The sequence below is a fragment of the Ostrinia furnacalis genome, unplaced genomic scaffold (assembly GCF_004193835.3).
Source record: "Ostrinia furnacalis isolate ACB-3 unplaced genomic scaffold, ASM419383v2 OfSCF1068, whole genome shotgun sequence".
Lineage (NCBI taxonomy): Eukaryota > Metazoa > Arthropoda > Insecta > Lepidoptera > Crambidae > Ostrinia > Ostrinia furnacalis.
The window spans coordinates 36,851-59,908 of record NW_021131307.1 but is presented as its reverse complement, the minus strand read 5'-3'; the positions used below and the strand labels follow the sequence as shown (position 1 = coordinate 59,908).

The 23,058-nt window shown below is 37.9% G+C and overlaps 6 protein-coding genes across 7 annotated transcripts; 5 read left to right on the top strand and 1 right to left on the bottom strand.

Moving 5' to 3' along the window:
* The first annotated feature begins 2,662 nt into the window (after positions 1 to 2,662).
* On the top strand, positions 2,663 to 5,212 carry LOC114351042 (uncharacterized). Its single transcript, XM_028302080.1, has 3 exons — positions 2,663 to 2,763; positions 3,244 to 3,504; positions 5,051 to 5,212. The coding sequence occupies exons 1-3, from the start codon at positions 2,752 to 2,754 to the stop codon at positions 5,168 to 5,170; spliced, it is 393 nt and encodes a 130-aa protein (XP_028157881.1). The 5' UTR covers positions 2,663 to 2,751; the 3' UTR covers positions 5,171 to 5,212.
* Positions 5,213 to 8,846: 3,634 nt separating this feature from the next.
* Positions 8,847 to 10,354, top strand: LOC114351043 (proline-rich extensin-like protein EPR1). The gene is made up of 2 exons (XM_028302081.1): positions 8,847 to 8,924; positions 9,711 to 10,354. Exons 1-2 carry the CDS (start codon positions 8,913 to 8,915, stop codon positions 10,338 to 10,340), a joined length of 642 nt encoding a protein of 213 aa, XP_028157882.1. The 5' UTR covers positions 8,847 to 8,912; the 3' UTR covers positions 10,341 to 10,354.
* A 1,295-nt stretch (positions 10,355 to 11,649) lies between these two features.
* LOC114351041 (cytochrome c oxidase assembly factor 6 homolog) lies at positions 11,650 to 11,963 on the top strand. Its single transcript, XM_028302079.1, has one exon. It carries the CDS (start codon positions 11,666 to 11,668, stop codon positions 11,912 to 11,914), a length of 249 nt encoding a protein of 82 aa, XP_028157880.1. The 5' UTR covers positions 11,650 to 11,665; the 3' UTR covers positions 11,915 to 11,963.
* On the top strand, positions 11,952 to 19,619 carry LOC114351038 (uncharacterized). Of its 2 annotated transcripts, none has more exons than XM_028302077.1 (7): positions 11,952 to 11,963; positions 12,162 to 12,237; positions 12,331 to 14,556; positions 14,983 to 15,127; positions 16,015 to 16,202; positions 16,894 to 17,114; positions 17,657 to 19,619. In XM_028302077.1, exons 2-7 carry the CDS (start codon positions 12,175 to 12,177, stop codon positions 19,143 to 19,145), a joined length of 4,332 nt encoding a protein of 1,443 aa, XP_028157878.1. In that variant the 5' UTR covers positions 11,952 to 11,963; positions 12,162 to 12,174; the 3' UTR covers positions 19,146 to 19,619. The 2 variants fall into 2 exon arrangements, with proteins under 2 accessions (XP_028157878.1, XP_028157877.1); XM_028302076.1 differs by lacking the exon at positions 11,952 to 11,963 and adding an exon at positions 12,013 to 12,078.
* Positions 19,175 to 20,674, bottom strand: Sbat (LSMD1 domain-containing protein Sbat). Its single transcript, XM_028302078.1, has 3 exons — positions 20,390 to 20,674; positions 20,159 to 20,291; positions 19,175 to 19,849 (listed from the first exon to the last, which is right to left on the bottom strand). The coding sequence occupies exons 1-3, from the start codon at positions 20,426 to 20,428 to the stop codon at positions 19,704 to 19,706; spliced, it is 318 nt and encodes a 105-aa protein (XP_028157879.1). The 5' UTR covers positions 20,429 to 20,674; the 3' UTR covers positions 19,175 to 19,703.
* Positions 20,675 to 21,054: 380 nt separating this feature from the next.
* AlkB (alpha-ketoglutarate-dependent dioxygenase AlkB) lies at positions 21,055 to 22,844 on the top strand. Its single transcript, XM_028302075.1, has 4 exons — positions 21,055 to 21,262; positions 21,338 to 21,664; positions 21,868 to 22,061; positions 22,235 to 22,844. Exons 1-4 carry the CDS (start codon positions 21,143 to 21,145, stop codon positions 22,611 to 22,613), a joined length of 1,020 nt encoding a protein of 339 aa, XP_028157876.1. The 5' UTR covers positions 21,055 to 21,142; the 3' UTR covers positions 22,614 to 22,844.
* The last annotated feature ends 214 nt before the right edge of the window (positions 22,845 to 23,058 follow it).

Below are 23,058 nucleotides of genomic sequence, written 5' to 3'. Positions count from 1 at the left end.
GATCAACCTATCTTTCGCAGTTATTAAATAATCTCTGGGATTGCTTAAGATAGTAATTCATGCTTCCAAAATCTTAGAAATTCGCACGAAAATGTAAAATGGCTCTTAAACTCTCTTGACTTTCCAAGAGTCACATGAAGTACAAACTTTAGTTAAGTAAGATAGGCTTGAATCAATCAGATTGTCTGAAGATAATATGTATTCGAATGATTCCGTGGGTCCAAAGGATTCATATCTAGTCATTGTCATAAGAAAAATTTAATAATACAATCTCTATTAACAGATCTTGGTGCTTAAAACTCTTATCTTATGAAAAACTGGCAACAATGGAAGAGGTATGCCTATGCGCAGAATCGCTAAAATCAAGTGGCTGTGGGCGGGGCACATAGCTCGAAGAGCTGATGGCCGCTGGGGCAGGAAAGTTCTTGAGTGGCGACCACGAGCCGGAAGACGTAGCGTGGGCAGGGCTCCCACTGGGTGGACCGACGTTCTGGTGAAGGTCACGGGAGGTGCCTGGATGCGAGCGGCGCAGGACTGGTCTTTGTGAAAATCCTTGGGGGAGGCCTTTTTCCAGAAGTGGACGTCTTTCGGCTGAAACGAACGATGCCTACGCGCATGTAGCTAGTACCTACCAAAGTCCTGGTGCTTCCGCGAGCAAAAAGTTGCCTTCCTGTGCGCCGCGTTATTAATGAGTGACATAAATGCTGCGCGCACGCACACTGCGTTTTTCAGGGGCATTCATTAATTTACGCGTTTGAACATGAAAGTGTCCGACTATGTGTTGCAATGAGGCGGGCAAAAAGAAATTAGAACTTTAACAGTTTGGAGGAATGCAGTGATGTATTTTGGTGCACCATAATGAATTGAAGTTGTTTTATGCAAAGATAATGTTATAATCGCTTTGGTTTTATATCAATCGCAGTATTTAATGACCTTAATGATGATGAATGCAGAACTTAGCCCCTAAGATTTTCATAGCGACTATTTGCAAGGACTTTTCTACCAGAAAAATTAAATTAAAATGTTCTTTATTGCTTCATTTTTAAATTTTTTACTGTACTTTAATCTCAAATCTTTTTAACATTTCTGTAGAAACTAATAAATACCTGAATCCCTACCAGCCTGTTGCCGAGCTCTTACAACCCATGGCGCTAGCAATGAAATATCATCTCCTAGATAAACCCACTGCATCTAGACTAGATGGCATCTGCATCCCTCGGGTGAGACCATTATCAAATAGTCAGCCACTTTCTCTCACTCACTTTCACTTCCCCAATAAAAATTCTAATCGATTGTTATGTTTACACTCTTCTATAGAGGTGTCATGTGATTTAGTATGAATATGAGTATGAGGGCACATATACATAGGTATTTACGCACCTGCATAGCGTTAAAAATCATAGGGCTCCATTTTGCTTCGCCGTAGGGTAATAAAATGAAATCAATTCCGATTCAATCGATCAAAATGGACGAAGGTCACATGTTTTATTTTACGTATGAGTGGAATCAAAAGAACTATTGTGTCCACCATATAGCCTCTTTTCGTCACCGGCGATTTCCGACGCGATGCGCATCTCAATTTGGGTTCGTCTGTCATTTAGCTGCTTACACCACTGTCCGAGATTTCATACGCATGCGTGTACTTGACTACTAAATGCAAGGATTGGAGGAAAAGTCGCCCTTAATGAATGGAGTTAAGTGAATGAACATAGGCTATTCGTTACGACAATGTTAGGTGAAACTTACATCTTTGCATCTGCATTATCGCAGGCAAGCTTTATTTTTAGCAACCCTGTCTCACGTATGGTATATGCAAGTATGTAGGTACTTACCGATAGGGTTCAGAAAATGAGTTTCATATAAAAATAAATACTATTCATAAGAGTAGCTCTCTAGACACAAGATAGATCTTTTAAAGATTTGATATGGGTACAAGATTAGGTGAGTAAGGATACGAGTACAAAATTAGGCGAAGAATAGATTTAAGTCTATTGGAAACAGTCTAACGATCGAGCGAGCGATGTCCAGGAATTGATGTAAGCTGATTATATTGTTCCCGTTTTAAAAGTACCAGTACCCCATTTTTAAATAAGTATTTTTTGTAAATCAAAAGCTTATGGTCAAAACGTTGTTATCTCGACAGAAAGGTAGAAAAGCTCGAAGACACTTGTTATTCTGATAACAGTATTAAGGAAAGCTTATATAGGTAATAATGCACTAGTTTATTTGGATGCCGTCGATGCACCAAACCAAAACTTAAGTCTTAGCAAACAACTACAATTTTTATTATATCGCCGTACCACTACACCCCATATCACAATGTAAAAAATAATAGATTTAGAATTCATGATTTCCTAACCTATCTTTTTGAAGTAGGTATAAAATTATTAAAGCTTATTTTATAGCAAAATAAACCTAAATTCCAATCCAATAATGTAAGAATTTAAATTTTAAAGTCAGCTTTGATTTTATGAATTCTCATACAGCCTACACAGCTCGAAGCATCCGTCTGTTGCCTAACAAGAATCCTAAATATTTACGCATCTGAACCTTATTTCCCAATATTGTTCTCAAAACGATACCATAATCTAATGGTCGTATGTTTAATTAATTATAATAAGAGCACGTACTTGCGCAAGAGAGGCTGTATTTGCAAAATATTGTCGGCCTCGGGTCGCGAAGGCTCGCGTATAAAACACAGCCGCCGTAAGGGAGGCACATCAGTTGTATTCTCATCAACAAACCACCAACATGAAAGCCTTCGTGAGTATCCTAAAGAGAAAAAAGACGTGTACAAGTGTCCCTATAATAAGTTAATACAATACCGGGCTTAACCAACATGTTTTATAGTGATTTCAAAGTGTTTGTGACCATTCAGTGGAATAAGACGAAGTTCAACACAAATCCCATAAAATAAGGATTCTATAAAAGGACTATATCGTGTGGTGTTGAAAAGGACGAATAGATATTGATTTTTGTGAAAAGTTTAACGAATGGCATAAAAAAATGTATAATCCACTGTTCATTAAGCTCTCTACTTTGATTATTTTCTTTGCCTGTTTGGGAAATTATCTAAAGAGAAATTGTTATTAAAAATTTTAGTTTTTCGTCAAAGCTTAATAAGCCCTGATTGGTTCTCAAATTCCGAGCTCCTCCTATGTCTTAAAGCACTAATGAAATCTTCGTCAATGATAATAGATTGCCTCCTAACCGCTCCTACTAAAACCATGTATTCCTCCCCAGGTTTGTGTAGTCCTCCTCGCCGCCGCAGCGCTCGCAGCGCCCGAAGGCAAGCGCGACAAGCGCGGCTACCTGCTCGGAGGCTACGACCACTTCGACTCCTACGACCACGGCCTGACGCTCAACTACGGGCACGGCCACTTCGACCACGGCCACTTCGACCACGGCTACGACGCCCACTTCTACGACCACGCGCCTATCATCCACCACCACGCGCCTGCTGCCAAGATTGTCTCCGTCAACAAAGTCGTCGAGGTTCCTAAGGTAAGGATTTCACATTACTAAATTTCAAGCAAGAATCAAAGTAAAGTATTGGCTTCCATCGTGGCGTATGATTCATTCAAAATATAGGTACCACATTTCTCTTTTCAAGTTTCTTTTTATCGACTAAATCAAGAAAGGTAGAAACAATAAATTAATTAATAATACACCGACGATCTGATCTGCCAACTACCTACATTAAAAATGTAATAAAACATCGGTTTTAAGATATTCGTAACTCCACCTTTAAAACTAGGTACGTTATCCTGTGGTTCTAATTACATACAGTTGCCTAGAAACCTAGGGTAATGATGGGCTTTACAAATATCCTATTAGAATTGTTACCTAACGCTGGAGAAACAGGTTCTCAATTGATATCTTTATTGGCATTTGGCCCACTAAATACGAGTACTTCTGCTGCAATGGCACGAGATTCCCTTCATTCAGTATCTTGTTACAAATAATGTAATCAAAAGTACCTACTTATCACAACTATTTTTTTACGACAACATACGATCCGCTTCCCCATTGTACGAAAATATTTTTCGAAATTTCCTCCGGATACCTTAAAATATAGAAAAATCGGAAACTTTTCTTTTGTAAAAATAGCAATACACAGCAAGCCCTTCATTTAATGCCGAAAGCTCAACACAACAACATAATGATAAAAATGGCCGCAATGTAAAAGAGGCAGTCGATAAATTACAAAAATATATTTTCTCTTACCTTTATTCTGGAGATGCAGCAGAACAGCGTCACTCCACAGCTCACACTCTGTCGATACGAACACCAACAATTCAGCAAGAGTCACAAGGAATCACAACTTATTCCCACAATATCACTAAATTTTATAACACATGAAACCCGTCCGTGTCGTTTCATGGCCGCGGCGCACTAAATAGTAGCAGTACCGCCGAAAAATCAAAGAAAATTTTCATGTGAAACTACCCACAATAACTTTATTTGTCACTAACTGTCAAAAGTTTAATGTCATTTTCTGCGTTCCTGTCCACGCAGTATTTACTTTGTGATTCGTGTTGAATTCTTCTAATGAGTTTGGTTATATTTTTTTAAATTTGGAATTCCATAAAATCTTTACGAACTACGAGCCGTGCTACGAGCGAGCGAAGTTTCATAGGCAATTTTGTTTTCTTTTCTGAATAAATGTGTGTTTATACTTAGTCGAATATTAATTTAAAATAAAAGGCAATATTATTTTACATTAGAAGTTTTGAAATTAAACAACACTGCACCATCACTTCAAGTGCTTGTAAAGTTTCAGTAAAGTCCCACGATTCTGAAACGTCAAGTAGCAAAAATCTAAAATTAAACTCAGTATATCAGCGCCCTCCGGTAATTATTATTTTAAGGTTGTCCAACGTGGCAAAAATCAGAACCAGCCGTCCGGTATTAGCGGTGGCGCCCCCTGTCAATATCACGGGTATGACGGTTCAGTTCTATAAAGTGCTAGTAATCTTTACTAAACTCGTTGAAATATTTACAATTGATAAAGGAAAACAAATCATGCAAAATGTTTCTTTTGTTACAGGTCGTTGAAGTGAAGAAGGTTGTATCAGTCCCCAAGGTTGTGTCCGTCCCTCAAGTGGTGAAGTACTCCAAGATCATCGCGGAGCCGCACTACTCCTACGCGTCCTCCGGCTGGTGGTAACCTCACAACCAAATTGTAGCAATAAACTTAATTTAATCTAAAGCTTGTGTCATTTAACTCACCTAGGTTTCACATTATGCCTTGCGAAACGTAATTGCGGTAATAAACTATGAGATAGGGATGTAATAAAATGACATCGTAATTCCTACCTATTTGAAGTAGCGTAATGATCGTCAATCGTCATACGTGACTTGCTACTCAGTCAAATGCAAGAAAAGATTAAAGCTGTTTCTTATTGTGCCCTTTCGTGCACTTGCACTTTATCCTTAGATCAAATCTAGGCTATCATGGGTTAGATAAGTGTTTATTTATTATCTGTATAGCTTTCTACGTTGTTCAATATCTTTTTAATAATTTTATCATTCAACTGATTTTACGCCGAGGCTGGCAGATATGCATTTGAGGTCTAGGAAAAAGACTTTGAAGTGCCTAATATTTTAGGTAAAGCTAAGTGTTAGGATGGCAATAGCTGTCACAGACCGTATACAACTTACAACACATATTCAGTCTCTCACAAATGATGTTATTGAATACTCTCCATGTTACCATACGCATGTAGATCAGTACCTCAAGTACGAAAAACTTTCGAGTTCGTTTCGTTTGCGTATTCAAAGTGTCATCGAAAAATTTTGTATGAAAAATTAAACAGCGCCCCCTATATTATAGCCGCCCTAGGGGGCGCTGACACTTTGAATACGCAAACGAAACGAACTCGAAAGTTTTTCGTACTAGAGGTACAGGTAGGTACTCATAACACTTAACACTCTTTTAAATTCCCATTATTACATACATAATTCTACAACAGCAGGAAGCATTGGGTACGAAATTCGCAGTTTACACTTTGATAGTTTCTGATTACTTTTTCAGGACTTGATGGATTTATTCGAAAGTAATTATACGCTATAATTGAATTATTAACCGAAACTCATATATCAGATTACAAACATTGTTATGCTTTCGTTTTCAACGGTAATGCTATGCTCGATTACATTTATACCTGTTTTGCCTACGGCTTCCTTATTAGTTTCAAGCTGCTGTTCTAAGAGGTAAATTTTCTAAAATGTTTCAACTTAGCACAATCCTACTCTTGATATAAAATATGTTATAAATGAAAGAGACATATTGTAAACCTACTTGACATCGTTCTTCTAAGTTAGCTTCGTGTATTTCATAAAGATATAGAATAGAGCCGTTTACAATCAACTTGGGGAGTAGAAAACCCTATTTACTTCACTTACGACATTTATAATGTATGCGCCTCATGGCTGACCCTAGTGAACTCATGGAGAATGTTAAGCTTCCCTATAAACACCCATTGATTATGCAATACAAAGGTGTGCTCCCAGAAACGTTATGGAGTTAACATTTTATATTTTCTTAAAATTTAATCAGGAAACACAATTATAAGGTCAAAGCTTTTTTTTAAGTTTTTCTTAAAGGAATTAAAGTTCCCAGGCCTCATGAAATTTTCTACTATAAAATACGCATTTTACATAGTTAATGAACATTAGTAGAAGATTATTTAAACAAAATATTGAAAATGACTTTATTTCTGTAAAACTGAAAAAAAAATGATAGAATTTCTTTAATAAAAACGGTCCAGCACAGACGCTACAAACCAGGAAGCCAGTTAGCGCATCATTTCTCCGCAAGAAGGTCAATGTCGCTTACGGCAGTGGAACCGTGTTTGTGGCCCAAGTTCAAGCCTCGCGTAGTCGACGCTTGCGCAACTGCTCCGCTCACTATATGGCGACAAGGTGGAAATGGAAAACTGGACTGCGAAAATAATGCTTTTCTACACAAAACACAAGGAAAACCATTAACAAATACTTAAATAGAAGCTTTTGACACTCAGCCTTAGGCCTTAGAATGCGTAAGTCAAAGAATAAAATAAAATTATGTAACAGTAAAATTCATTGAATATTTTTACATTAAGTTTACAGTTACCTACTGAAAGAAAAGATATACTTCTTTTCTAATTAATAGTTAATTAAGAACAATAAAATATGCAAAACTTTTAAGTAGACTAACTCATTTTCTAACTGTTCGTGACATAGATACATTGTGTGATCGTCACTCAATTAGTGCTATCCTTAGTCATAGATGGTTAGAATTTACCTATTTTATAATAATTTCTAATTTTACATAAATTTCGGAAATCCAATCATGCTTATAAATGAGATACATTACAAAATGAGGACACAAGATCATTTGCGACACTGATATCGAATGAACTGAGTAAATTATTCTACATGGATTTCGCAAAGCCATTCGGCATGGTCGCTATGAATCCTTGATGGCTTTTACGTGCAATTACTTTCTGTAATGTTAGACGAAATGCTTCATTTACTATACTTCTTCGATATTTCTCGAATTTTCTTTCAAGTATGGAAAGGAATGTTATGACTGAAAAGCAAATTATCTAATAGAGCCGGTGAAACCACTTATGTATGCTAGAAGATTACTTGTAGTGGCATAATCGGGGTAACTACCATCTAATTCTATAATCAATAATAAGAACACATGATTTGTTTGTAAGTTTGCCTTCTGTTTATGAGTTAAAACGATAGTACCTAAGAAGGTTCCTACACAATACGTAAAAATGTGACGTACGTACCTACTATTTTCCGATAGCGGAAATTATGTAGTAAATCCAGTGGGGACGTTTCGCACATTCGTGCGAATCGACTACTAAGCCAAACCAGCGTGTGCTGTTGTGTCGAGTAGCTCAAACCTCTTAACTGTAGCATCTTCATCTAAATAATGCTGATAGCTGAGTGATGATGATGTGATATCGCCGGTGGATTTCAAAGACTCTACACCCAGCTTTCGATTTCAAATTAAACAACCGCGAATCCTCTCGACCATCGCAGCATGCAACCCAATTTCTCATTAGCCTAACCAAACATTCATAACATTACTCCACGAAGGGCATGTATAACCGCGAAGACAAGTTAATTGCCGTGTCTACAATCGCCGACACCACTGGAGCGTGTCTTCCAACTGGGGCAGGTAGTGCGTGGGCCACGCGGAAGGAAGCGCAACACTGTCACCGAATTAATTTTTATGAAGTTGCAAGCACATTTATGGAGTTGTTAATCGAGCGAAGGAGGACAAGTTTTTCAGCTAGCATGGTGATAAAATTAAGCAGCTTTTAAAAGAAAACAAATTATGTACGAGTATGATGATTTCCTATATGGATATTGAAGTCCAATGTAATAACATGCTGGTTATCAAGTTGAGATACTGGTTTGTCCCAATAATTTATCCATCAATTGATTCAAGATAATTATGTGCCGAAAATGGAGTGGATTATGTAGAGTCAATTAAAATGCTAACTGTTATCAGAATGAAAATGTCTGGAAACGAAACATATTTCTACATGGGCCCATGACTTATTACAGGGTGAGGTATTAGCTGGAACTACAAAACAATGCCAGAAGCTTCTTTTTTACATCCCATACGAATGTATGTAGAAGAGTTTGCATAACAAATCACGGACATTGTAAGTACGACAGGAGTAAATGAATCAAGGAAAATTAATAAAACGTCTTTGCATGGCAAATGGCACGCAGCATGCACCACTCGCAGTCAGGGGGAAGTGTATTGATCAGTATTGAATAATCCTGTAAAAAGAATCAGCTCTGTACAGTTCCTACCCCTGAAAGCCGGCGGTTGCAGGGCTGGGCGCACGCGCAGCCCGCCAGTAACGCACGCGCCGCTCTGCGGGACGGTCACCGACATGGACTCAAGGGTAAGCTTCAATGTTATCGCTTATCTGACTACCATCATACACTTGCACCTTTGCTTCCTTTTTTAGGCCACCACAATTCATTTGGTACCTATCGTGCTAATTGACTCTATGATGCTGGCATGAGAGTGAGCCACAAACACATCATTGGACGACTCACAAAATTTTCCAGACACACCTAGAGAAAAATTTCTACATCCGTTTCAATAGCACTTTCAGAAAGGTATTTTCTTTCTTTATAAACTTTGTTTTCTAGAGACTAGAGTGGCCAAAATAGTTTTGTGTTTAACACACTTGGGGATTTTCTTTACCCTTAACCCTTCGAACGCTGATCAAAGATACTACCAAGATACAGTTTTGTTGTCTGTGTTTTTCCTAAGTGTGGTGCAGAAAGTGAAAAGAAGTGATTATGATTACGAACGTGCGCAGTTATAATTAAGTGATCAAGAAGATATTGATGCGAACATTTTAAAATCACACGCAATCGTAAGCAGGAAAAGTCGACGCCTGGCCTAGTGGTTTGCGTACCGGACTACCGTAAATGCCGCGGGTTCGATCCCCGCACAATATATACTTTTTGTGAGCACAAACACATCTGTTTTTATTAGCCTGGGTGTTTTCTGTGTAGTTTAAATATTATGTTTGTTACGTGGTCTATGTATAAAATAAAGTAGCTGCTGGCTTAACTAATACGTGGTTGGTTTTTTATTCGGAACCGGAAACTATAGCTTTCGCGTATTGGCTACTCACATGGGATTTTTTTTCAAATCTATTATTATCTCATTTCAGATACCAATACTGTTGCTCTCGCTGTGCGCGTGTGCCAGCAGTGAGCCGCTGCCCGACGCGCTCCAACGACGGAGCGGCCACGGAGTGTACGCCTCGGAGTACTCGAGGGGCTACCAGCCCCTGGCCTACGCAGCCATCCCGCTTCACGCGCCCATTCCCGTTCTGCACGTCCTCACGCCCGCCCAGAACCCCGACCAGGAACGCGCCCAAAGCGTCAACAGGCCCAATTACGCCCAACCGCAGCAAAGTGTCAACAGGCCTACTTATGCTCTACCTCAACAAAGCGTCAACAGGCCTGCTTATCCTCAACCGCAGCAGAGCATCAACAGGCCTACGTATGCCCTGCCGCAGCAGTACTTGCCCCAGCAGTACGTGCCCCGATACGGCCAACCAAACGGCTTCGTCAACCCATACTCATACGCCTCATCCATGAGCTACCTCATGTACACCAACCCCCCAGAAGAACCAGAGGAGAGCGCCCCGCCCACGATCCTCTACGCTCGCCCCAACCCCAATGGGGGCTACACATACCGCCGGAGACCCAACAAAAATCGAACAGCCCCAAAGAAACCCCCAAACGAACCCGTCATCATCAAAATCCACAAATACAGAGTCGTCAGAGATCGATAGACACGATAAACACCTAGATGATAGAAATACTAATTGTAAAAATGCCACTGTTAATTTTTAATTGTGTTTAATTAAGGAATTAACTATTATTTTTATGGACTAATTTTATGTTTTATATTAAATGTAACACGTTTATGAATGTTAGACTGCATTTAATAAATGTATGCTTACTATTCGACATAAAAGAGTTTGATCTACTAACAACTGTAGGCTTGAAAGTATAACATGAAATAATTCATGAACGTTAAGTAAACATTGCCACGTGTAGGTAATTTTCACTTCCAGGAAACTGCAGGAAATGAAAATAGTGAGACAATAACCAGTAAATTCTTGTTTAATAACATTCAGAAATGTGTAACGCAACGCATAAAAACTAAGCCACGGTTTAGTCGTAAAAAACCTACAAGCGGTTTGTTTGTTATGCACTTTCATTGACTACATTATATTAATTAAGTAAGTAGGTAAGTATTAAACTCGGAAATTAATTCTTCGGAAGTGTGCTTTAAAACTACATATCAATCAAGTTGTAAGTAAACTACAATATTATCTTATCTACTATCCTCGACAGTACCTACCTATTCGGACTCGTGACATGCAGTGCAGTGCGTACGGAAAACGTATAAACTGTACACGCACGCCCGTGGGACCATGGCCGTGAAATAGATTCTACTTATTTATTGCACTATGCCAGACCTAATTGTTATTTCATTTTCTTTGATCTTTACCTTACCTTTAAGAGAAAATATCTAAACCGCCGGTCCGATTGAGCAATGTAAGACGGATCCAAAGTTTAAACGGAAGTGACCATAACCATAATATTTGATACAATCTACTGCACGAACGATACAATACAAGAAGAAAGGAAAATAACATTATTGGGTTCTAAATAATTTATAATAAAAACAAACATAGCTTATTATAGAGCTTCTTTTACGAATCTTGATAAGCTTTTTTGAAAACCATATAGTTTTTATGGCTCGAACTACTTAGTTCCAAGTTGGACAATTTTTTGTGGCAGCTGACACTGACATTTCCTCCATTTGACGTTTTCTCTTCACTCGATAGCCGAGTTTTCAGGCACAGATGAGACGGTGTTTTCAGGTTATTTTGAAGAGATTTGAGAAAATTAACTTTATCTGATAAAATAAATTGATCTATCCAAAAGACTGATCAATTTACGTTGCACTGGTGCACATTTTTTAACTTTCTATTAATCACTTCTTGGAAGTATACGTAAGTATTTCAATTTGGTTAACTTATTGAAGAGGGTTAGGTTTTTCCGAGTCTAAAACATTTTCATTCGTTTTAGGTAATTAGTGATTGCAATGTCGTTCCCAAATAAAGAGCAGAGAAAAATGTGTTGGGACGCGAGGGATCGCTACTGGGAGTGCCTAGATAACGAGAACATCAAAGACAGTTCTCTAAAGCCGAAAGTCTGCTCGGAGCTTAGGCGGATATTCGAGAACTCTTGCCCCACTCAGTGGGTCTCGCATTTTGATAGAAAACGAGACTACAATGTGTTCAAAGAGAAAATGCAGAAAGAAGGCTATGAACCCATAAAAGAGTCACAATAAATAAATAAATTAACACCTGCAGTGTTATCTGACTTTATTTAATTTAAATGTAAATATAGTTTATGTAGTAAATTATTACAATTTGAAATTGGTTTTTATTTATTCTATCCCTGTGGAGTAGGCTGGTATTGGGGGTTATAATAAACTATACAACTTTAACTTAGGTAAATTAATTTGAGTTACATTGTATCATTTTGCTTAGATTATGAAAAATTATTCCTAAAGCAAGAAATAAATGTCTTTTCAGATAATTTCCAATCATGGATGATATTACAGAAAAAATAAAGATACCTTCAAATGAGCTACGGTTGGAATCTATACAGGTATTTTTAGTATTTTAATAATTTATTTTATGCCAAGTTTATTTGTTTTGATTGTTTCTTTTGTGGTTATTGATTTCATAATTATAATTTCAGGAGCTTCTTTTAAAAGTGAGGACACATAGATCATCACAAAATGCAGCAAAGTGGTCGGAGCTATTACAACTTTTGTGGGCACATATAGAAACAAATCTGCCAAAACTAGACGATCAACTGCTGTGTGCTACATGCTTTTATACTATTTTAGAAATAACAAATGAAAAGGAAAATTATTTAAATAAAGTTTCAGCATTGATTACTCAAGAGTTAGAGTTAAGAGTTACAAATAATGAAGATACTTCAAAGGAATTAAGCTCATTCATTGTCTCACATGAAAAGAAAAATAGAAAGATATTGCAAGTAGTTTCTCTAATGTATGGCCTCTTGCAGTCTACATTTGTAACCAATACCATTAAGGATATTATAGAACTGGCTGGCACTCTGAAATCAAGCATGGATTTATTAATAGCAATGGCTTATGAGTATTCCAGGTACACATTTATTGTTTTTAAGACAATTAGTTCACTGAAAAAAGTCTGCGGAACAGAATTACAAGAAATTGTTTTCAGTCATAGCAATTTCATCAGACTTCTCAATTTAGTAAACCATAACTGGGAAAACCCTATAACTGGCGTAAGAGATCTAAACAAGTCTATATTTCAAATTCTTGTGTCATTAAATGAGAACTTTAGCAAAATGATTTTGAAAGAAATTAATAACTTTTATTGGAATAAAGCTAAGTTTTTAATGCTCTCAGAAATAATAGAACAAAGTAAGGAGAAACTTGTGAATTTTGTACTAGAGAATAATTGGATTGATGGCCTCATCTACAGCCTGTCCAAGCCAGGCCTGGTATCGGCTGGGGCGGACATGTACTATGCAATTATAAAAAACCTCAATACCGAAGAAGAATGGTGTACTCTATTTAAAGACAGAATTATTTATGTTCTAAATGGAGAGCATAACAAATCAATTGATAACTTCTGTAATTATTGGTGTTTGGGCACTTTCAAGAAATTTCCAGATTTGCCGTTTATCCTTATTGGTGAGCTGCAAAATTTTGAAGAATCAGAGTCAAAGTTATACAGCGGTCTTTGCATTTTGAAACAAGCAAACAAACTAGGACTTTTGGCAAAAACATGGGATACAAATGAGTATGGTATTGTTGAAAAGATGATTTTAGCAGGAACAGAACATTGTAATCCTTACACTAGAATGTTGCAATTTGAAATTGTTTGTGTAAAACAAGGGAAGGCTCTACCTTCTTCCACTGAGTTCAATCTCATCCTAAACTACTTGTCTAATAATGTGAACTCTGATTGCACCGTTTTGAGAATCAGTATGTTACGGCAGATCAAGTGTTTTCTCACATATTTGCATGCTTCATATTATAATCATACTAAAAATCATCAAAAGTTTGAAGCAAAAGATCTTATGAATTTTTACAAAAGTTTGCAAGAATTTATAATAGAATCCTTGAATTTAGATGGGAATTATCAAAGAAAGGTTGCTACTATAAAACTGTGTGGTATACTTTTGAGTTCTCTGAATGAAACACCAAAGAAGAGGCAAAAGGAGATAATAAATTCTGGAGTGGAGATGACTAAATTCCTAAAGCAACACGATTGCTTCCTATTGTTCCAAGAAATAAATCTTGTGAAACTGTTTAGCCTTTTGAAAGACCCAGCGGAAGATATCAGAGAGATTACTGTACAACTTTTGCTCAATCATTATTCTCAACAAATCACACCTGATTCACTGGATTGCTTGATAAAAGATGCTCAAGATTGTATTAAAAGCAAGTTTTTCTATCAGATATGTTGTGGTCAGAGTATATTTAGACTAATCACAAGTCTTCTATTGAAAGAAAATTACACAGACACTGTTTTCAAGAGTGTGGAGGATGTCTTTGTCTTTGCTTTTGATGTGTTAAATAAAGAGTATGAACTGAAGAGAGATATAGTGAAGTCAATTGAAGATGGCAAACAGCTTCATGCCTATCTGAGCATTTTGCTTGAAGTGCTCAAAGTTGCTAAACAGAATTCATATGAGGTCAAAAATTTGAGGGAGTTGATTCCTCAATTACTGAATATTTTGGAGGATATATCCAACCAGTTTGCGTGGGAGCAGGAGCCAGCCACCAGCTCAGACTTCTCCAAGATGAGTGACATGGTGAAGAGTATCATAGCTTCGTCGGGGTATAACCCGCAGGATGAGAATGATCTCGCAAAGATTACAGGACTTCAGCAGATTGTTTTGAATTGCTTATGGCTGAATGTTAAGGTAAGTAACTATAAATACATGGACTAAAAAATATTCTCATCATCATCATCATTTCAGCCATAGGACGTCCATTGCTGAACATAGGCCTCCCCCAATGCTTTCCATGTTGTTCGTTTGGTAGCGGCTTGCGTACAGCGCTTCCCTGCTACCTTTACGATGTCGTCGGTCCACCTTGTAGGTGGACGTCTCACGCTGCGTTTTCCGGTACGCGGCCTCCATTCCAGAACCTTGCTGCCCCATCGGCCGTCAGTTCTGCGTACTATGTGCCCTGCCCATTGCCACTTCAGCTTGCTAATCCGTCGGGCTATGTCAGCGACTTTAGTTCGTTTACGGATCTCCTCATTTCTGATTCGATCCAAATTCGATCTCGAAAAAAAATATTCTGCCTGTAATTAATGCATGTCTAAGAAACCTCTGATGTTTCAGGCGTCCTGCGACTTGGCGTCATACCTGACGCAATTGTTCCGTAACGAAGACGCGGCGGCGTGCGGGCGCTGCCTCACGATAATCACGCACGTGCTGGAGACGTCGCGACACAAGGGGGCCATTGAAGCCGCCGGCGCTGCTCTTGGTAAGCTAATTACAACCTTCATCATCATCATTTCAGCCATAGGACGTCCACTGCTGAACATAGGCCTCCCCTAATGCTTTCCACGTTGATCGATTGGTAGCAGCCTGCATCCAGCGCTTCCCTGCTACCTTTGCGATGAATTACAACCTTAGTCTACAAAAATATAAAGTTTATCAGATCTTCTTCTCATCGTGTCGACAACAAACCTACAGTGTTAACCCAAAACTCCGCTACAAGAGTGGCGTTGTCAGCAGCATTCATTAAATCCTGCGTGCAGTTGCTCGGGCACTCAGGGCACGATATCATGAGCTTCATTGACTGGAGAAGAAAACCGCACCTGCTGCACAGTTTCTCTGATGATGATCAGATTTCCTGACTATAGGCGTAATTTCCTTCTACTCTGAAGTCGGTCGCGTATGTCATCTGAGAGTACGAAATATGTAGAGCGATAGCAATAAACATGCCACTGACGTCAGCCATGCAATGTGATGCTTTGCGAACTGAGGAACCGAGCTTACGGTGTTTTAATTATTTAAAGTAGCTACAAACACTCCACCCACTTGAAAGAACATTGACATTTGTGTGTTGACGATGAGACATGTATACTGTATAGTCTACAAGAAACTAAAGATAATGAGGGCTATCGTTTTAGCGCTCACCAGTTAGCGCCACTGTAGAGTAAGGTCCTGTCACTTGCTAGTAGCGAAGACAGTGGCGCCAATTTGTGATCGCTAAAGTGGTAGGAGGACTATCGCATTTGCACTCATCAAGATGGCGCCACTGTAGAGTATGGTCCTGTCAATCGCCAGGGGTGCCAACTGTTAAGTATAAATACGATAGCCCTCATTTTGATTTTGATTTTTGACGTCATATAAACAAAATTTCAGGTCGAGCCATTCAAAATCTGACGTCCCTCCCCGAAGACTCAGCCCTGTCCTTGCTTCCTCTCTCGCTGCTGAAGTGCAAGCTGACCGAGCTGATATCATCCGCCGCCATGGCTTCGGTGACGCGACGAGGCGCCGGCCTGTCTATAATGGTGCACAGGATCGTGTCCAGCGATATGAAGAAGGGGAAGGTATGAAAACGGTCCTGACCATCATACTCATAAAAAGAATCTAGCATACTCTGATACGAGATTACCGTTTTCTTTGAACGTGAGCAGAGGGCTTAGTGTGAGTTTAAACGTCTTCACTAGTAAGCGCGTTAAAAAAAACCTATGAAAATTATAGTTCTTGAAAGTTTTCGCTAGGGGCGCTACACAATCCGTCTACATTTAATGTCATTTTTTACACGCTCAATAGTGAGAACGGTTGATGTAAACTCAGGCCCAGAACAGACGGTGAAACGCAATTGCAACGAAACTGCAACTGCTAGTTACTTTTAAGTTGCATCTAAGTTTCTGCCACAGCGTCCGTTGAGAGACCACACATGACGCGACCAGTTTGAAACTTTCAGTTTCATTCATAAGAATCATTAGAAACTTGCAGTATCGTTGCAGTTGCGTTTCACCGCCTGTTCTGGGCCTTACACTAAGCTCACAGAGCGTACCTATACTTACCCAGTAGGTGCGACATACGTAATTAGTCGTTGTTTCATACACAATAATGATGTTCTATTTAGTTTTTACCATGTAAAAACACAGATGAAAACTCTGCTGAAAAAACAACATTCTGATAATTTTGACTAAAACAGATACCAATAACTTGGGAAGGAGCACTGGCCAAGACCTAATAACACAATATTACTGATTTTTATGTCTTTTGCAGCCTCTTTTCCACCACTTCATGGGCACCCTCCTCCAAGTGTGCCACGAGATACAGTCCCCGGCAGGCGACGACGGCTGCAAGGACGTTCCCGAAGCCATCTATATCCATTTCCTGACGCGCGTAGTAATGGACAGCGGACTGGCGTCAGACACCATGTTCTATGCCGCTGAGCTGGCTGCGGTGGCTTTTGATAACTTGACCAGCACGCATTGGCAGATAAGGTGAGATTTACCTTTGCGCTTTCAACATTTGGAGTAGGCGCACACCGTTGATTTTTAGTTGGCCGATAGTTGTGCCCAATTTTAATTTGTATGAAGAATCGGCCAAATCGAATCGGCGTAGTGTGCGCACTCCCATACATGCCCATACTGATCAACTGCCCGACTAAACTATCGGCCGATGAAAAATCAACGGTGTGCGCTTACTCTTATTGCATACTTCAGAACAAAAATGTATATTCACATAAAGACAAGAGCTTACTTATCTATGGCTTGAAGCCCCCCTCATCCCCCTCTGAGTGACGTATTATGTGACGTGGTCACGTGTCTATAAAAATGTGTACTTTTTTATAGACTTCGCAATGCCTTCATTTTATTGTAGGTCGCAAGCATAATAATCAGAATACATTTTAACACCCCTCGCAACTACTAATACGCTAGGTGTTTAGCTTCTAAATTCGCCTTGGCAAGAGCAAAACTACGTTTTTATTTTTTAATTTAGCTATTATTTTGACATAGATTAATTTGTACTTAAATGCTTTCAGAAACGCAGCCCTCCAGTTATACGGTGCCCTGATCCCAAAGCTCATTGGGCAGAAGAAAGCCTCGGGATCTGACGACGAGACGGTTGCTACCGTCGCCTGCGACGAATTTCGCACCCACTCGCCTCAGTTATGGCGTCGTATGGTACTCTGCCTTACCACCATAGACGCTACCAATCAGGTCCAGTCACATTCCAACCTCATGCCAATCCTAAACGTCCTCGCCAACCTTGCTAGAAGATACAACTTCCAATCTGATACAAGTGATGAAAAAGAACTGCTCCTACCATTAATGGCATTACTGGGCAGCCCTATTTATACCGTGAGGAGACTGACTGCCAAAAGCATTTTCAATATATTCCAGTTTGAAAGTATACACGATATTGTTATGAAACAAGAAAATGTTACTGAAAATTTTCTTCATGGAAGCCTGCTTCTGGTTGGAAATTACATGAAATACTCATCGAACCTTAACTCAGCTAAGTTTAATCAATTGAAAGATAAGTTTAAGAAAATATTGGATAAAGAAAACCATTCTTATGTGAGTAAACGAGAATTTGATGAGCTGTGGAGTCATGAATATATCAAAGGTGAAGTGAAAGATGTTGTAGAGGAAGCTAAAAGGAATAGATATTCCCCAGGAGTATTCCACTGGGCAAACAGCAAAATAAAAAGACACATTGAAGTATGTCCATGGGAAGACATTCCAGATGTTTTAAAAATACTCTTGCAAGAGAGTGACTATGAGAACTATTGTGAGTTTATTTTAATTAAAATGGAAACAAATAATGACATACCAAGACAAATACTTTTGGAAATCGGCAAAATACTTGAGGCATTCCCAAATAAGTTTAAAAGCTGTGTGATTTGGAAAATTTTCTACTTTATATCAACAGGAGTAGATTTAGGTGATGCCATAGATACAGTAAGCATTTTTAATTATTTGGAAACTTCAGGTGTTTCCTACAGAACAAGATATATTCTACCATTCCTGTCAAGTTTGTGCGGCAAACTTCCTGAAAATCACTTAATTCGTTTAGCGATTATTATATTCTCTCTCTGTGATCCTGACACTTCAGATGTTGATATGAGGTACATAGCCTCCCTGGCCAATAATGAAGTAGCAAAGGCTTTTTCCAATATACCAGACTCAGTGAGGATAACATCTATAAAATGCGCTTATGTGCTGCTGCAAGATGAAGATGAAGATGTGAGGATGCTGAACATCAAGTTTTACTCAAATATTAAAAAAGATAACAACTTGCTCCATCCTTATGTATGTTGGATGAAAATCTTAGAAAAAAGCTTCTTGCAAGAAATTTTAGACAACCCAGAAACTGGAATTAATACCATTCATGAAGAATTGTCAGAAGTTGTAGCAAGTTATGCAAAATCAAATGTAATCGATGAGTACAATCCATTCGCAAATGATTCCAAAAATATTTATTTTGAACTACAAGTTGTAAGGCAACAATTGCAAAAGCTGAAGTGAAGGTTACTTTTAAATAAAGATTATTTATATTTAATTCACATCATTTTATTGTAGATTTAAATAATACCTTAAATAACTATTTACAAAAATATACCAAAAAACTCATGAAATGATTGTCTTTTGCACACACATCAGTGGATCTTTTCTTCAGACACATAATAAATTGTTGTTTGGCATAAAAAACTGAAGGTATTTTAAAATTATTTTATCATGAACTTACTACTATCAGTGATAATTTTACAGAGAGCGTCAGGCTTCATACATACAAATAGGGAAATGTATTCTTGAAATAGTCAACTTTTGATAAGCAAGGCCAAGGAAAACAAGATCTTTATGTCAAGAATAACTAAAATCAGATCAAACTGTTTAGTGGTCTGATACTGATGTTGTGTGTCCTGCCAGTGTGTAGATGGGATATGGGAGGAAATTATATTCCCATTGCCTTTGGAATTATCCAGACCATAAATATCCCAATTTCAAATGCCAAACAACAACGTAAACAATTCACAGCTCCAACACAATACCCGTCACATTCTCCACCATACACTGTGCCTCGGATCACTCGTCGTAGTAGTACTTCTGCGGGGGAGCGGTGTCGTCGATCTGGATGGACACGATGTGGCGGCCTGGCACCATGACTAGGCCTAGCACGCGCGGTTCTTCGGCCTCGCCCTCGTTGCCCTTTAAGTACTCGGAGCAGGCGCCTGGAAATATCAAAATTAGTTGGATAGTGTGTACTAATGAAAGGGTAATTGCAACACATATAGTATTTTAGTAATGGCACTTTAGTAAAAGTGACGTCATTATTGGCTAGGTATAAAAACAAGACAAGCTAAGCAAAGTGCAAGGGCACTTCCTTCTTAATTTTTTTTTACATCTTAATTGTAGGCTCAAGGTAATCTACGATCATTGTTGTTTCTGTTGTAGGTAACCATTTTAATTTACACTTATCATAGTCATTAGGAATAAGTTATACACACAGGACTGAGGATTAGATTCCTCATTAGCCTTACCTAAAATAACATTCGCATCTCTGTCTGTGCACAGGAACACTCCAATGAGGACCCGGCCGTCTGTCATCTCGATCCGAAAGTTCATGTTCAACCATTTCCGAAGCTTGGTCTTCCCGTCCTCCACTTCCAGATCCTGAGAATGTGTTATTATGATGGCAATTTGTTTTCAAAATATTTTTTATAGAAGTCTGAAGCATATTATACGAAAGGAGAAATAAACCATACATTTACCTTTGTAAAATCTACAGGGGATATTTCGTTAGTGCTCATACTGGGAATAAAAACGTAAACTTTCGAACGGTTTTAGGTTATAGTCTGGTTTAGTCACTCGAATAAATTAGATATTACAAAGAAAGCTAATAAGAAAGATATAGTTTTAAATATGTGCTTGGCTTGAATTGAAATTGAAATGCGGAGAAGAAATTCGCACAAAATTCGGAAGCCAGTTTAGCCAGAATTTGTTGAAGAAACAGCTGATTTTGATTGACAGCAGGCTGTCACAGCTGACAGCCGACAGCTTTTAAACGGTTTTGTTGTGCATCTTTGCATACTGATAAAAGTTTTCTGCATAAAAACAAGGCAAACTGTAGTTTCATTCGTGTCTGATTGAAGAAGTGCTTAGTTTAGTATTTTTGTAAATTCTGGGCGGGGCCGTTTTTCGCAAACAATTTTGACATCTCGATAAATAAACAAAACGGTGCTTCCTTTAGTGGCGCCCTCCTCCAGTGTTTGTTCGTGACAATAATTCGTTGTTGAATTTAAGTTCTTAGGTCGATACAAATAAAGATTATTTTTGAATATTTCTCACTGTTTGTTGTTGTTTTGATTTTTGACATCTTGATTCTCTTCATCTCTTGATTTTAGGTTATAAGAATTAAGAAAGGATTTGAGTTTTTTCATCATAGTTTCAATTTTAATTTATTGTCTTAATATTGTGTTTTCTTCCAGTTTAAGTAACAGAATATAATGTAAAAAGTTTACAAAATGGACCAAAATGAAAACGACGATAATTTTATGAAAATTTTCAAGTATTATAAGTCGAATAAACCTAAACCTTCCATGGAAAATGTTTTATCAGTAGAAGATAAAAATCATGTGGAAAAGGTGTGTATTCTATTTTAAATTTGTACAATTTTAAACATGGCACTAAATAATTGATTGTATATTATTTATTTTTAGGTTGTTCCACTAATAGGAAATAGCCTATCAGATAACAGAACAGAGTTTCTAGGCCTAAAGAACTTCCAAAGTTGGCAACTTTATAGTTTTCCAGGTCACCCAGGACTATTTTTGATAAGAAATCCATTCACAGGCATTGGCCAAAGGTATTGGATTAGAAAATGCTTGGAGGAGTATCCAAGGAAGCCCAATATAACCAATATTGATATTGAGGTTGTGATCGACGACTGGTGGAGAGAATGCTATATTGATGGCACATGTAATCGGCAACTGCTGAAGAAGCTACGATGGACGACATTGGGATATCACCACAACTGGGATACAAAAGTAAGAAAAATCAATATATCAATAAGGAAACAATATTTTAAAAATGTTGACAATGTTGTTTTATGCATGCATTGGATATTTAATTATTTAATATCTAACAACAACAACAGCCTTTTTTTCTTTTAGAGCCGTTTTAGAGCTCCAATAGTTTGCATTTATTTATGGCTCTTTAAAATTCAACATACATGTTTTTTTATTTCCAGGTGTATAGCGATAATAACAGAACAACTTTTCCGGAGGACCTTGCAGAGCTGTCAGACGTTGTAGCCAGCTACCTTGAGTATTCGGGTTACAAGGCTGAGGCAGCCATCGTCAACTATTATCACATGAAGTCTACATTGTCTGCCCATACTGACCACTCTGAAGTTAACTTGCAAGCACCCTTGTTTTCTTTTAGGTTTGTTGTAAATGCTAATAATACATAATCACAAAAAGAGCTTTAATAATTCTAAATGCCACATAAAACATAGCTCATTGACCTAATATATAAAAATTAAATACTGCAATGCAACTTTTTCATCCATTCCATATTAAACATTTATGATTATGAATTATATTATGTAATTTCAGCTTTGGCCAGTCAGCAATATTCCTTTTAGGTGGTCAAGAAAAATCTACAGTTCCTTCAGCAATATTAGTCCAGAGTGGGGACATACTGATTATGTCTCAGCAAGCCAGGGTCTGCTACCATGCTGTCCCCAAAATCCTGCCAGCCAAATCTAGCCCTTGGGATTATGATAGTAAAGTTCTTATTGACAATGAAATGCCAACATTCAAGTATATCAAAAGCCCTAAAAATTTAATATCAAGTCTAAATTGTAACACCGATGATAAGATATGGAGTAAATACAGAGATTATGTCAGAGAATCGAGGATAAACATGAATGTACGACAGGTTTTGAATGAAAATCAAACTAATTTAGCAGATCCAGTGTTTATTGACAAGTGATAATGTGGGATGGTTGTAATTTTTTTATCATAATGTATGCATGGGCCTATAATTTTATATGACCATGGTTGGTGTGTGCTGACGTCAGTTTGTCACCAGGATGCTTTGGATGACGCCGGGAGCTCGGAACGGGATGTTCTGGCGAACCGGTTGTTGAGTTACCACTGGAACAACACAAAAGTATTTTTAATTTATTGTTTATACGAAAAATAATCTTAAAATTTATATTATTAAGCAAAATTTTTCACCAAAATGCGATTTCATTTGATTGAACATAAGAATTTTTTGAATAAATGTTTTGTTTATTGTTTTGTTACCAATCAATTATTTTTATATCGCAAAAAGTAGATAAAACTTAGAATAAAATGATCTGTCTCTAAGAGATAAAATTCAAATTTTACTTAGGAAGGATTGAAAGTAGTTGTATTATTATAACCATTAATCA

Excerpts from the sequence above, each read along its gene's own strand:
- LOC114351042 (XM_028302080.1), top strand. Across the intron at positions 3,505-5,050 it reads AAGTCGTCGAGGTTCCTAAG|GTCGTTGAAGTGAAGAAGGT; the intron begins GTAAGGATTTCA and ends CTTTTGTTACAG.
- LOC114351041 (XM_028302079.1), top strand. The coding sequence starts at position 11,666 with ATGTCGTTCCCAAATAAAGAGCAGAGAAAAATGTGTTGGGACGCGAGG.
- LOC114351038 (XM_028302077.1), top strand. The coding sequence starts at position 12,175 with ATGGATGATATTACAGAAAAAATAAAGATACCTTCAAATGAGCTACGG. Across the intron at positions 14,557-14,982 it reads GCTTATGGCTGAATGTTAAG|GCGTCCTGCGACTTGGCGTC; the intron begins GTAAGTAACTAT and ends CTGATGTTTCAG. Across the intron at positions 16,203-16,893 it reads GCGATATGAAGAAGGGGAAG|CCTCTTTTCCACCACTTCAT; the intron begins GTATGAAAACGG and ends TGTCTTTTGCAG.
- Sbat (XM_028302078.1), bottom strand. The coding sequence starts at position 20,428 with ATGAGCACTAACGAAATATCCCCTGTAGATTTTACAAAG. Across the intron at positions 20,292-20,389 it reads CCCCTGTAGATTTTACAAAG|GATCTGGAAGTGGAGGACGG; the intron begins GTAAATGTATGG and ends ACACATTCTCAG. Across the intron at positions 19,850-20,158 it reads AGATGCGAATGTTATTTTAG|GCGCCTGCTCCGAGTACTTA; the intron begins GTAAGGCTAATG and ends TGATATTTCCAG.
- AlkB (XM_028302075.1), top strand. The coding sequence starts at position 21,143 with ATGGACCAAAATGAAAACGACGATAATTTTATGAAAATTTTCAAGTAT. Across the intron at positions 21,665-21,867 it reads ACCACAACTGGGATACAAAA|GTGTATAGCGATAATAACAG; the intron begins GTAAGAAAAATC and ends TTTTATTTCCAG. Across the intron at positions 22,062-22,234 it reads GCACCCTTGTTTTCTTTTAG|CTTTGGCCAGTCAGCAATAT; the intron begins GTTTGTTGTAAA and ends ATGTAATTTCAG.